This window comes from Neomonachus schauinslandi, chromosome 3, assembly GCF_002201575.2.
Source record: "Neomonachus schauinslandi chromosome 3, ASM220157v2, whole genome shotgun sequence".
Taxonomy (NCBI): domain Eukaryota; kingdom Metazoa; phylum Chordata; class Mammalia; order Carnivora; family Phocidae; genus Neomonachus; species Neomonachus schauinslandi.
The window spans coordinates 124,248,459-124,261,816 of record NC_058405.1 but is presented as its reverse complement, the minus strand read 5'-3'; the positions used below and the strand labels follow the sequence as shown (position 1 = coordinate 124,261,816).

Below are 13,358 nucleotides of genomic sequence, written 5' to 3'. Positions count from 1 at the left end.
ACAGAGTTGTCAGAAACCGGAAAGTCGGCTTAGAGGACACAGTGAAAGCAGTCCGGAAATGGCCTTGAGAGGAGGGGAGTACCAATCCTGCAAAGCCTTTGCCATTGCCTTCAATTATAATGGAGGCTGTGTGCGCACATATTCCCTGAAGACAGACCCTCCCAAGGCTTTCTGATTTTCTGCTCACACATTGCTTGGAGAGAGACAAGCTGTCAAAAAACGATAAAGAACCATTTTAAGGAATAAATTGAAGCTTTCATCTCTTCAAAGATGTGTGATTAGAAAAATAAATCATATAGCTCTTTCAAATTACAACCATAAAAATAAAAAATACTATTATATACATCCTACTTGCATGTAATGAGACAGGGTCTATAAGACTGAGTTCTTGGTATTTATTTTTATTTCCATATTGAACTTGAAGCTTTCAACGGGCTCTTTTAGAAGGGGCAACTGACAGTTTTCTTATTCATTCTAAGAATCTGTGAATGCATTTTATGCACAGCAAAATGAAAGACTAGGTAAGATAAAATGGAATGATGTATCCACTTTAATAGTAAAAAAATCATTAGCAAATACTGGGAAATCAAATTAATCGGCATTAAATAGGTATTCAAGTACTAGGTATTCAAACAAATAAATAGGTATTCAAATAAATCAGTATTCACTAAGTACTCAAAGTCTAAAAAAAATTACATCTCAAAACAGCAATTCCTGACACAAAGAACGGTGTCTCATTTGGTCTTTGAAGTCCCATACAAGTGCTTTTCACTAACCTTCCAGTTCTCTGGAGTTCGGGTCCACTATGTCCTCCGTGGGGCTCTGCTTCCCCATGAGCTGCTGTTCCATTCGGTACAGCAGGAATCTTCCTCTTCTCCTGCAGGAAGTTTTTTGTTTTTGTTTTTTAATTTCAGGTGCTAGTTGTAAATAACAAAAACAGATTTTTTTCCCTTGAGGCAATATGCAGAGTGGCTAAGAACCCAGGCTCTGTTACTTATTTGCTGCATGACTTCTAGCAAGTTATCTAAGCCTCCTAAAGCTTCAGTTCCCTCCTCCATTTACTAGTAGTAATAACATCTGTCAGTGGGATTGAGAAAATTAAATGACGTGATGGACATTTGTTCATTCTTTCAACTAATCTTTACTGGGGGCCTCGTGTGCCATGCATTGTTATGGATGCTAGAGAGGCAAAGATGAGCAAGAAAAAGCATTCTTACTGGAGGCAAACAACAAATCTCTAACGTCAAGTAGAGATAGAGCTATGAAGACAAAGGAAGGAAAGGAAGGGGACAGAGAGACGAGGGCTGGGTAGGTTGGAGTGAGGAGGTACTAGGTATGGTGGCGTTATGTGCCTGGCATAGTTCAACTGTTCAATAAACTTAAACTATTACCATTAGCTATTTTTAAGGGTAGTTCCCTCTTTTATTCTGGCTGATATCTTCCTACCCATGGAATGATTTACAGTATGGTTTTTTCTGACTCACAGAGATTCAAAGGATTATTACAAAAGGAGACTTCAGTTGAGCCATTGAAAAATTAGCTGAGGCTTATGTAAGTGCTGTCTTATTCACAAGTCTATTCCACCCACTTTTGTCAGTGACAGAGATTTTTAAAAATCAGAAAATCCTACCTATCCGTTATCTTAGAGTATGCCAGCGTGTTCAAAAGGACTTAAAAGGATCATAAAAATTCTTAAAGTGGTGCAATTAAAATTTTTACTTGACTGCCGTTCCAAAATAGCGTAATCATTATCAAATGTTCTTATGTACAATGGGATGTTTAGGTAAAATGGCACAGGTTTGAAACATGAGAAAAATAGGCTTTGAAATGCACAAAATATAGAAAAATTCATTGTTTAATGTTTTTACAGTTTTCCAGGTATATGAATAGGTACATTGAACTAAAGTTCAAAGATAAAAGAGAGGATGTCTGTCGACTGATGGAGGAACTGCCTTTACATATAAATAATTATTATCCATTGTAAAGGGCTTTAAGAGTGGCCTCAGTACCTTCAATACCCAACAGTCACCCAGGAAACACTTCTTAGCTTCCACAAATCTCAGAAAGCAAGTGGTATTATTTGGTCTTCTGGGTCATTATCCCTTACTGGCTATGTTAACTCAGGGTCTTACGATGGAAAAAGCTATACTTAGATAAGGCGAATGATAAACCATAAAAGATATTAGCCATTCTAAAGCACCTGTTTCATCAAGGAGCGTTCATCTCAGAGTAAGAGGGAAAGGTGTGTGAAAAGAGATGTATGAACAGTACTGATGAATATCCTGAGGAAATATTTTTTGTTCAGAAACACAGGTATTTTGATATTTTAAAACAAATCGATGAGTGAATATATATTTGACTACTCAAATTATACAATTTATTTAGTCAATCAACAAATACTTATTGAGAGCCGATTTGTGTCATGTTCTTGGCCCCACCACTAATACACCAGTGGACAAATCAGGTCTGTGGAGCTCACATTCTAATGGGGAATGCCAACAATAAAAAAATAAACACATAAGTAAATTAATTTTATGGTATGTTAGAAAGACTAAAACTATGTAAAAATAAAAATTTATAGTAGAGTAAGGCATGGTCTGAGGTGTGGGCTGGGTGGGCAGGGAGGAAAAGAGTGGCAATTATAAACAGAATCATCAGGTAGATCAGTGAGAAAAGTGTCATTTGAGAAAAATCTGAGGGAGACAAGGGACTAAGCCATGAGAATAACTGGGGGATATCCAGACAGGAAAGAAGAGCCAATGGGACAGTGTCAAGGCAGGAGTATGGCTGTAGGGTCTGAAGAACAAGGAACAAAGAAGCCAAATAGTTGGAGAGGAGCAAGCAAGGCAGAAAGTGGTAGTTTACTTTGAAGAGGTACAGGGATGCCAGAGTAGGTTTAGTAAACCGTTGTAAGTATTTGGCTTTTATTCTCAGTGAAATGAGTTAGTGTTGTAGGGTTTTGAGGAAAGGAGTAGCATGATCTCATTTGGAGTCACTCTGGCTGCTGTGCTGAGAACACAGGGGCCAAGGACACGAACAAGGAGACCAGTTAAAAAACTATTTCAATAATCCAGGAGAAAAATGACGGTAGCTTGAACTAGGATGGTGGCAGTGGCATCAATGAGAAGTGGTGTAATTCTGGATAAATATTAAAGGCGAAACCAAGAGTATTTCCTGGCAGAATGGAAATCTAAGAATAAATTAAAAATTAGTAATTTGGGCTTGATCAACAGTAAGATTGGAATTAGGACCTAACAAAAAAGAGGGTGCAGATAGAAGAGACTTTTCAAAAAGATCAGTTTCTTGTACACTTCAGGAAGCATCATATTGCCTTTTCTAACATAAATGCAAAGACACATACAGGAACAGAAATGAGACAATCTACAATTCAGTTCAAACTTTGGACATGTCAAGGTTTAGATATCTAGAAGACATCCAAGTGAAGACATGGGACAGGCATTTGGATAAATAACTCTCAAGTTCAAAGTAAACAATAAATTTGGGAGAGGATTTAAAGCTATAAGATTGGATGATATTATCAGGAGAATGAGTGTAGGTAGAGAAGAGAAGATGACTACAGACTGAGCCTGCATCATTTCAAAATAAAGAAAGAAGAAACTGGCATAGGAGTCTGAGAAGGAGTGACCAGTGAGCTAGGAGGAAAATCAAGAATGTGGTGTTTTGGGAGCTAAGCAAAGAGAGTATATCAGGGAAGGGGAAATCATCAATTCTGTCAAATGCTGTTCACTGACAGGCTAAATGAAATTCAGACTGAGAGTTGACTATGGGATTGAGCATTGTGGAGATCTTTGGTGACCTTCATGTAAGTAATTTTAGTGAAGTGATGGGGACAAAAGCCTTATTGGAGAAAGTTTAAGAGAGACTTGGAGGAGAGGAACTGGAGCAGGTAGTACAGAGAACTCCTGTGCCATTTGGTTGCAGAGGGGGAAAAAAAAAAAAAAGGAATGGGTGAGTAGCTGATAGAGGTAGCAGTAAAGAGAGTTCTTTTTTTTTTTTTTTAAGATTGCATGCTAGTAAAAATGATGTAATACAGAACAAAAGAATTGATGATAGAGAAAGAGGAGAATTGGTGGCATAATGTCTTTGAATAGGTTTGAAGAGATGGGATCTAGTGCAAAGGTAGAATGCTAACTTTGGATAATTCGTCAATAGTAATATACGGGAAGGCAGATTATGTGGGTGCAGATGCTGGTAGGCAGATAGGCATGGTAGTGGGAGTCTATGGAAGTTCTCTCTGATCATTTCAAATTTCTCCGTGAAGTGGGAAGCAAGTCAAATCTGAAAGTGAGGGTCAGGAAGGATGTGCTGAAGATTTGAGGAGAGAAAACGGGTCTGAAATAGTCATCTAGAGAGAATTATTGGCCTAGGGGAGTATAGTATGATGAACTTGCAACATTAAGGGCCCACTTGAAGTATGCGGTCATGAATTAATGAGATCAGTCAGTGTAGTTATGTTTTCCTTCAGCTACGCTCAGCTGTATCAATGCAGGTACAGATTAAAGAGTTGGATTCACACAAGGTTGTGGTTTCAACAAGCAAGTAAAAGGTATGAGAGAAAAGCAAAGAAGTTTGGGGTATACACAAGGGAGTGATTATAATGCCCGAAATAAAGTTCTAATGAATATTTTCAAGGTTATCCTTTGAGGTGACTAGTTATTCTTCTCTTAACTGAGAGGAAAAAGTGCTTAAAGATCTGTGATTTATGGGGTACCTGGGTCCCTCAGTCAGTTAAGCACCTGACTCTTGATTTTGGCTCAGGTCATGATCTGAGGGTTGTGAGATCAAGCTCTGCATCTCCCTCTCCCTCTGCCCCCGCCCTCGCTCTTGTGTGTGCTCTCTCTCACAAAAAAAACAAAAACAAAAACAAAACCCTGTGATTCATGCATTTCAAAAGACCATAAAAACCATGGAAATTATCCCATGGGGGGAAAATAGTATTTGAATGAGTATGAAGTCAGAGTATTTAATATCTTTTAATTTATCTTGCTTCATTTAATGAAAGAAACCATAGTTCATAGTATCTGTTATTCAATTACAACATACATTTAAAAAATACTAATGTTGTAAAGAAGCATAGCAGAACCCAAAGGCCTTGATTCCTAATTCAATGTTCTTTCTACTACTGCCTCTTAATACTCAGAAGCCAATAATTAATCCTGATTTTAAAGAGTCCCATAAAAATAATTTTAAAAATAGAGCTCCCAGGCCTCAACTTGCTTCAAAAATATCATTCCTCAAAGGCAAGATGTTTTCAAAAATGCTTGACTTCAGTTTTAATGTTTAAAAAACTAAATAGTGTTAACAAGTGACTTTTAAAGTCTCACTCTCAATGTATTAATATTTTCACAGAATTTTTCCAAATAACATCAGTTAAAGAGTTTCTTTCTTATTACTTCAAGAAGCATTATATTGCCTTTTCTAATATTGTAAGTGCAAAGATGTTTACAAGTACAAAAATAAGTCAATCATGACCTAAAAGTTACTCTTTAAGCAACTTCTTTTATTTTAGTAGTTTGAAATCAACTGAAATTATGTGGCTGTAGGTATAGAATCAGAAAATTGTCACTGTTGAGAAAAGGAAATCAAATAATCTTTAATAATTATGAAATGACTTCAGAATGAAAATATAGAAATAAGACATCAGTACATATTTCTTAAATTGATAGTGAGATTAAGCTGACCTTTTTAAATACTCATGGCTGAGTGGTACACTTGTTCATCTGCCCACCTCTGGCTAACCAGGAAAACTTCTATGTCCAGGGCTGAGTCAACTAGGGCAGTAGAGTCTGATGGGTTGTACTCCACAGGGACAAGAACCCAAGACAAGGCTGACTAGATGACAACTGGGAGGGTTTCAGGAGGTATATTCAGTAGGAACAGAGGTGGCAATATGAGTGGGCTTAACAAACATTTGGCCACCAATCTCAACAAAGTCAGGCCTGCAATTAAAAAATGTGACCCCAAATAATAGCAACAGTCTTTATTTTTACCTTTCTGGATTATATAATGAGTGAAATGCACACTGGATTTTTATAGGCAAAAATTTTATAATTTTTGTACCATATGTCCACACAACGTTAATACATAAGATTATAATTTAAAAGTTATTCCCGATCATAAATATGATTAGCAGTAATGGGGAATTTTCTATATAATATGATTAAGCCAGCCACTGAAGTTTCTTTTTTTTTTAATGTTGACATTATTTTATTTTTAAAAATATTGATCCACCTGGAACTTGTAAATGTTCCAATTTAGTGCAAGGTAAAATTAAATAAATCTTAACATTAATTAGGTAAACAATACATACATATCAAAAAGAACTTTTTTTTTTACCTTTTTTTCAAGTTTTTATTTTAATCACCTGGTCCTTATCATGACAAGTACATTCCTTAATCCCCATCATGTATTTTACCTACCCTTCCACCCACCTCCCCTCTAGTAACCATCAGCTTCTTCTCTACAGTTAAGAGTCTGTTTCTTTGTCTCGCTCCTTTTTTTCCCCCTTTACTCATTTGTTTTGTTTCTTAAATTCCACAAATTAATCAAATCGAATGGTATTTATCTTTCTCTGACTGACTTATTTTGCCTAGCATTATACTCCGTAGCTCCATCTATGTTGTTGCAAATGGCAAGATGTCATTCTTTTTTACGGCTGAGTAATACATATATATATATACACCACTTCTTTATCCATTCATCAGTCGATGGACAACTTGGGCTGCTTCCATATCTTGGCTATTTAAATAATGCTGCTATAAACACAGGGGTGCATGTATCCCTTTGAATTAGTGTTCTTGTATTCTTCAGATAAATACCCAATAGTGTGTCTACTGGGCCAAAGGATGGTTCTACTTAACTTTTTGAGAAATCTCCATACTGTTTTCCATAGTGGCTGCACCAGTTTGCATTCCCACCAACAGTGCAAGAGGGTCTTTTTTCCCCACATCCTTGCCAACACCTGTTATTTCTTGTTTTTGATTTTAGCCATTCTGACAGGTGTGAGGTGATAACTCATTGTGGTTCTGATTTGCATTTTCCTGATGGTGAGTTATGTTGAGCATCTTTTCATGTGTCTGTTGGCCATCTGGATGTCTTCTTTGGAGAAATGTCTGGTCATGTCTTCTGCCCATTTTTAATTGGATTATTGGGTTTGGGGTATTGAGTTTTATAAGTTCTTTACATATTTTGGATACTAACCCTTTATGGGATATCAAAAAAAACTTTAAAGCATTAGAAAGCTTTGAAATGTCTTTAAAGTTTAATTTGTAGAAATACAGCAGAATAAACATTTCTACTTGATAGACTTTAAAGAGTTTGACTGAGTAATGAAATGCTCAGTGTGGCAAGGTGGACTGAAGAGGCAGAAAACAAGGTCATATGACTTTGTTTTTCAACTTAGTGATAAATGATGTCAGCTAGGAAAAATATAAATTATTGAGTGCCTTACTGTATACATTTTTATCTAGTTTTCATTTGGTATATTATAAGATGGCACATTCCAAAAACTATTATATGCAGAGAACAATCCTTTTCCAATCCTTTATGTCCATATGTTCCCATAAATATCAACATTAGAGTGTTTATTGCCTTGAGCTCAATCGAGGTACTGCATGACTTTAATGTGAATCCTTTAATGCTCTATAAGGTCATGGTATAACTGATTTTATGTAGAACATATAGTTCTCATTTCTTAATTAGTTGCTCTGCTCCTTCTCTTTCATACTGAGTATAGTATCCACAGTTATTCCTATATCCTGCAGGGACCAGCCTTCCTCCACTTCCAGGGGCCTTCTGGGAAAGAAAGTAGAAAGGCTGTATAGGGATGTGTGGTACCTGATTTTTATCATCCAGTCAAATAAGACCTGTGAACTGCAACACTAAACAAACTTTCTTCTCAGGACCCACTTGGACATTGGAGAGCAATAACTACTTTTTCAGCTGTTTCAGGAGATTCTTCAGGTAGATCAAGAAGCTCCTTCTGTGTGGGCTCTTCAGCAGATGGTGAAACTTTGGTTAAAGGCTCAGGTTGGGGTGCCTGGGTGACTCAGTCAGTTAAGCAACTGACTCTTGATTTCTGCTCAGGTCCTGATCTCAAGGTGCGACCTAGTCCTGCAGTGGGCTCTGGGCTGAGCATGGAGCCTGTTTAAGATTCTCTCTCTCCCTCTCCCTCTGCCCCAACCCACTGCTCATCCACACATGCGCTCTCTCTCAAAATAAATAAAGGCTTAGGCAAGTTGAGTCTCTGCTGCTTCTCTGTGTGATGTTTCAAAAGATGTCTGACTTGTTTTCGAGCACCAAATCTTCATCACCCACAAGTTTATGACCATTGCTTAACAGGTTTCACCTGTTAACTGATAAAAGCACTCTTCCAGTTTTCTCAATTTCATTTCCTGGTGAGGTCTTAGAACATTCTCTATGTATCTACTGGCCTTCTCACCCTGTGCTTTGTGTTTTTTTCTGGCAAGTTTTTGCCTTTTCTTATTCTTCTCTTCTTTCAGATACATTTGGGAAGATTTAAATGAATTAAGCCATGAGGTAGTCACAGAAATAATTAAAGTAAGAAAGGCAAATGGTAAGAAAATCTGGACACCCAGCAAAATTAGATCTTTAATTCCTAAATCAGGGATCCTATGCCGAGCTCCAGACACAAGAAGGGAAGAGCAGAGAGGAGGAAAATGCCAATAACCCCATGAGAAGCCATAGTGGTGGGAGCCCCGTATCTGTGCAGGAGGTTGAATTTTCTTAATACTTGCCAATTTCAAAGAGCTATATCAACCAACAAGCAATGCTACAATCCGACTCAATTCTGACACTAGTTAATGGGAGATAGCATCAGATTCCAGGGTTGAGGGTTCATTCCTGCAAGATGGCCCCCACGCCCCTCCCCAGATTGCTACTTGAGCTTCTGACTGAGTGGCTATAAATCAGAGGTTCCCACGACCCTCTCCTCTGGTTCAATTAATTTGCTAGAGCTGCTCACAGAACTCAGGGCAACATTTTACTTATAGATTACTGGTTTATTACAAAAGAATATAACTCAGGAACAGAGCCAGGTAGAGAGCTGCACAGGGCAAGGTATGGGGAAAGGGCAGGAACTTCCATGCCCTCTCCAGACATGCTACTCTCCCCAGTCTCCACGTGTTCACCACTTGGAAGCTCTCAGTTCCCTGTCCTTTTGGGATTCCATGGAGGCTTCATTACAGAGGCATGATTGATTAAACCATTGGCCACTCAATCTCTAGCCCCTTCCACTCACTGGAGGTGAGAGGGTGCGACTGAAAATTCCAACCCTCTAATCACATGCTTGGCTCCACTGTCCACCAGCCCCCATCCTGTGGTGAGTTCTAAAAGTCACCTCATTAACATAACAAAATACACCTTTGTTGCTTTCCTCACTTAGGAAATTTCAAGGGGCTTAGGAGCTCTGTGCCAAAAAACGGAATGAATGCCAAATATATATTTGTTATTATAAATCACAACATCACAGAGGTTATAATTTAAATCACTTTGAATCTTTTGAATGAGTTATACCATTTCAGTACATGTATTTAAAAGACAACAAAATGATGGGATTTTTAAGAGTATTTTCAAATAAAACATACCTGAGAAGGAACATTTTTGGGAGGCTCTATACGAATGCTTGGATCCCATTCTCCAGGAGGGAGAACAGTAACCTGATCCAAAAATTCATCGATTCCTGATACCAAGTCATTGCGATCTTTAGCTTTGTAAGCAACATCATGAAATACCTATAGGAGGAAAAGAAAAAAACAGTAAGTAAAAGATAAAAAAGCAATTATAAAAACTTAACATGTTCAGTGTTTTCATTTCCCAGTTATCTCACAATTTAAAAAAATAGGCAGCTCTAACTAAAGAAGTTTTTAATTTAAACTATTATAATTTAGTTTATTCTATGAATGCACACAGATACATATTTTTCTTAGAATGCTAGAATGAATGTTGAAATTTCTGGAGGCAAGAGTAAGAGAAAGGGAAAGGAGTAAGAAAGGAAGCTCATTAAACTAGAATTAAGGATCCAAGTTTGGCAGAGGTTATTTATGTGTGGGTAAATCAAACTTTCAGAAAGAAGCCCTTGCTTAAAAATAGAGATAATATTTATAGAATATGTTAAAAATTTTAGCAATATTTATACCCCAGAACATATAAACCAATTAAAAAGGTTTATTTTGTTTTAATTTTTAAATAATAATAAAGTTATAAATAGTATTCTCTGGGCATATATCATATCTACACAGTGTAGCAAGCAGACTGTAATATACCCATTCAGGTGTAACATAAGTCACTTTTAAATGTAAGTTATGATAATCAGTGTGTAAGTTAAACACATTGTCTTTTGTCTGCTATAGTGACTAAGATAAAGCAAGTCGAGATGGAGTGTCTATGGGCCTGGGTGCCTGAGTGACTATAATGAGCAGAACCCCTGTGCCAACTCATGATAGACAATGAGCATAATAGAAGGAAATCCTCATTGTTTTAAACCACTGAGATTTTAGGTGGTTATTCCTGCAGCATAATCTAATCTCTTCTGACTAACACACAGAGAAACAATATACTTAACATAACAAATGAAGAAAGTAAAAATAAAGATAAACTGGAAAAATTGATCTATACTAAACATCATATAAATATTTCTGGTACTTTTTGTATTTCATGTAATATGAAATGTAACAAATATTTCAGGCTTGGGGCTAGTAAATTATTCTTTATGCTGAGCTATGTATTACAATGGCCACATATTCCAAAATTTCCAGGGAAATTGTCCTTTCAAATGTTTTATTCTACTTTTAGACCATTTGTTTTAGTTTCTGCTTTGATACTCAATCTAAACTGCTGAAGAAGAGATAATGATTATTTTCAAAGGCTTTTTGTTTACTTTCCAGCCAAGAACTTTTCACAAAAGATTACTGGTGTGATAAATATACAGTCTTTGCTTAGGATAAATTGAAGACACCAAAGATATATTAATAGTTTAGTTGTATTTGGGAAAGATATATTTTTTAAAATTTTTTTAAAGAGTTTATTTATTTATTCATGAGAGACAGAGAGAGGGAGAGAGAGGCAGAGGGAGAAGCAGGCTCCCAAGGAGCAGAGAGCCCAATGCGGGACTCGATCCCAGGACCCTGGGATCATGACCTGAGCCGAAGGCAGATGCTTAACCATCTGAGCCACCCAGGCACCCTATTTTTTTAAATATTGACAACACTGATTTCCCTGCCACAAGCCACTGAGTTTATAGCCCAGAATATCTATCCTCTTCTAACGAGTTTTATATGGCCATGAGACCTAATCTGAATATTTAGGAATTACAAATGTCTTTAATCCCAACAAGAGTTTAGCTACTTTACTAAACTCTCTTGAAATCTTTCTTGAGTTGATCTTTTAATTTAAAAATTGCTTCAAGAGATCACATGATCCTATACCTGCTTTAGATAAATGAATGTCCAAATTCATCCAGGACAGCTGATTTCCTATTATCTTAAAACTCCTCAGAGGTATAGATACCATAATTTGTTTGATTTTTAAATTAAAACATTCTTTACTATTGATTTCCTATCACCAATTTCCCCAATATCTTAATTACTTTAAACAGCTTCTCTCCCTTCTCATTATGTAGCTAAGCTAACATTCTGATTTCAACATACATTTGGCTTTTAAGAGAAGCCTTCCCTCATCCCCTCTCAAACAAGATTAGACATCTTGTTAATACTCTCCTAACACCTTCTTCTTTTTCTTGATAGTTTTCACTGTAATTATAATTATTTATCATAATTAATTGTTAATTATATAATTAGTTGCTTAATGCTTATTTTCCCTGCTAAAACATGAGCTCTGAACATTCATTTAATATTTATCAAACTACTTGTATGCTAAAGATACAGCAGTGAATAAAACCAACAAAAACCCATCCCTCATGGAGCTTACATTCTAGTGGGAGGGGAGAGATGGAAAATAAACAGTATAGTGAGTATATATTTTGTTGGAGGGTGGTATGTTCTATGCAGAAAAATGAAGCAGGAAAGAGGAATAGGGGTATGATTGGGGGATCCTGTGATTTAAACAGGGTGATTAAGGAAGGCCTCAATGAGACACTTTAGCAAAAAACAAGGTACTGGAAACAAGAGCTCCCCAGGCAGAGGGTAAAGCCAGTGCAAAGATTCTCAGGTGAGAGCAGGCATGTCATATTTGAGAAGTAGCTAGGAGGTCAGATCCAGGGAAGGAGTGAGCTAGAGGGAGAGTAACAGAAGATGAGGTCTGAGAGGAAAGGTCATCCTGTAGGATTTTGTAGATCTTCATAAGAATTTTGACTTTTACTCTGAATGAGATAAGAAGCCATTAGAAGGCCCTGCAGAAGAGTAGCTGTAGTTGTATATTGAGAACAGAATGAAATAGGCAATGGCAGAGAGAACAAGTAGGAGTCTATTGCAATAATAGAATAATAATGGTGGCACAAAACAGGTGATATGGGTAAGAACAAGGTGATAACAGTTCAGAAAGTCAGAAGTAGTAGAATTCCAGATATATTTTGAAAGTAGAGCCAGGAAGATTTATTGACAGACCAGATTTGAGTGTGAAAGATATAGAGGAGTCAAGGAGGACTTCATAAGGCCAGTGACCATGGCTTTAATTTAAAAAAAAAAAAAATTTCTAAAGATTTTATTTATTCATTTGAGAGGGGAAGAGAGAGAGAGAGAGAGCACAAGCCAGGGGGAGGGGCAGAGGGAGAGGGAGAAGCGCACTGAGCAGGGAGCCTGACACAGGGCTCGATCCCAGGACCCTGGGATCATGACTGAGCTGAAGGCAGACGCTTAACTGACTGAGCCACCCAGGCACCCCCGTGGTTTTAACTTCTATCACAAAACTAAAAACTGTCCTTCCTTCCTTCCTTCCTACCTTCCTTCCTTCCTTCCTTCCTTCCTTCCTTCCTTTCCTTCCTTCCTTCCTTCCCCCTTCTTTTCCTCCCTCCCTGCCTCTCTTCCTCCCTTCCTTTCTCTTCTTTTTAAAAGATAGGAGATTCTAGATCATCTTTGTAAGGTGATAGAAATGATAGAGTAGGAAGAAACTGATAATGTAGGAACTGGAGTGGATAATTAAGGAGCAAATTTCACATCGATGCAGTGGGTGGGAAGAAGGAAGGATCCAGAAATGGAGACTGATAAAAAAGCAGCAATGAATTAGGAGGAACCTCAGTAAATGTGTTTGTTTCCTTCAAGCCTGCTTTTACTACTTTTGGACCTTTGTTCTTCCATATATTTCATAGAATAAACTTACCAAGCTCCTCAATAAATCCCAATGGGATTTTAAGTGGAATTGTA

At 37.2% G+C, this 13,358-nt stretch overlaps 1 protein-coding gene and 1 pseudogene across 3 annotated transcripts in view; both read right to left on the bottom strand.

Moving 5' to 3' along the window:
- SLC4A10 (solute carrier family 4 member 10) overlaps positions 1-13,358 on the bottom strand; it is a 299,454-nt gene that overhangs the window by 75,329 nt on the left and 210,767 nt on the right. For all 3 annotated transcript variants that reach the window (XM_044913311.1, XM_044913312.1, XM_044913313.1), the window contains 2 exons: positions 9,627-9,773; positions 777-877 (listed from right to left, as the gene is read on the bottom strand). In XM_044913311.1, the coding sequence (XP_044769246.1) occupies positions 777-877; positions 9,627-9,773 (248 nt within the window). The remainder of the gene's footprint in view (positions 1-776; positions 878-9,626; positions 9,774-13,358) is intronic.
- Positions 7,719-8,725, bottom strand: LOC110592249 (annotated as a pseudogene).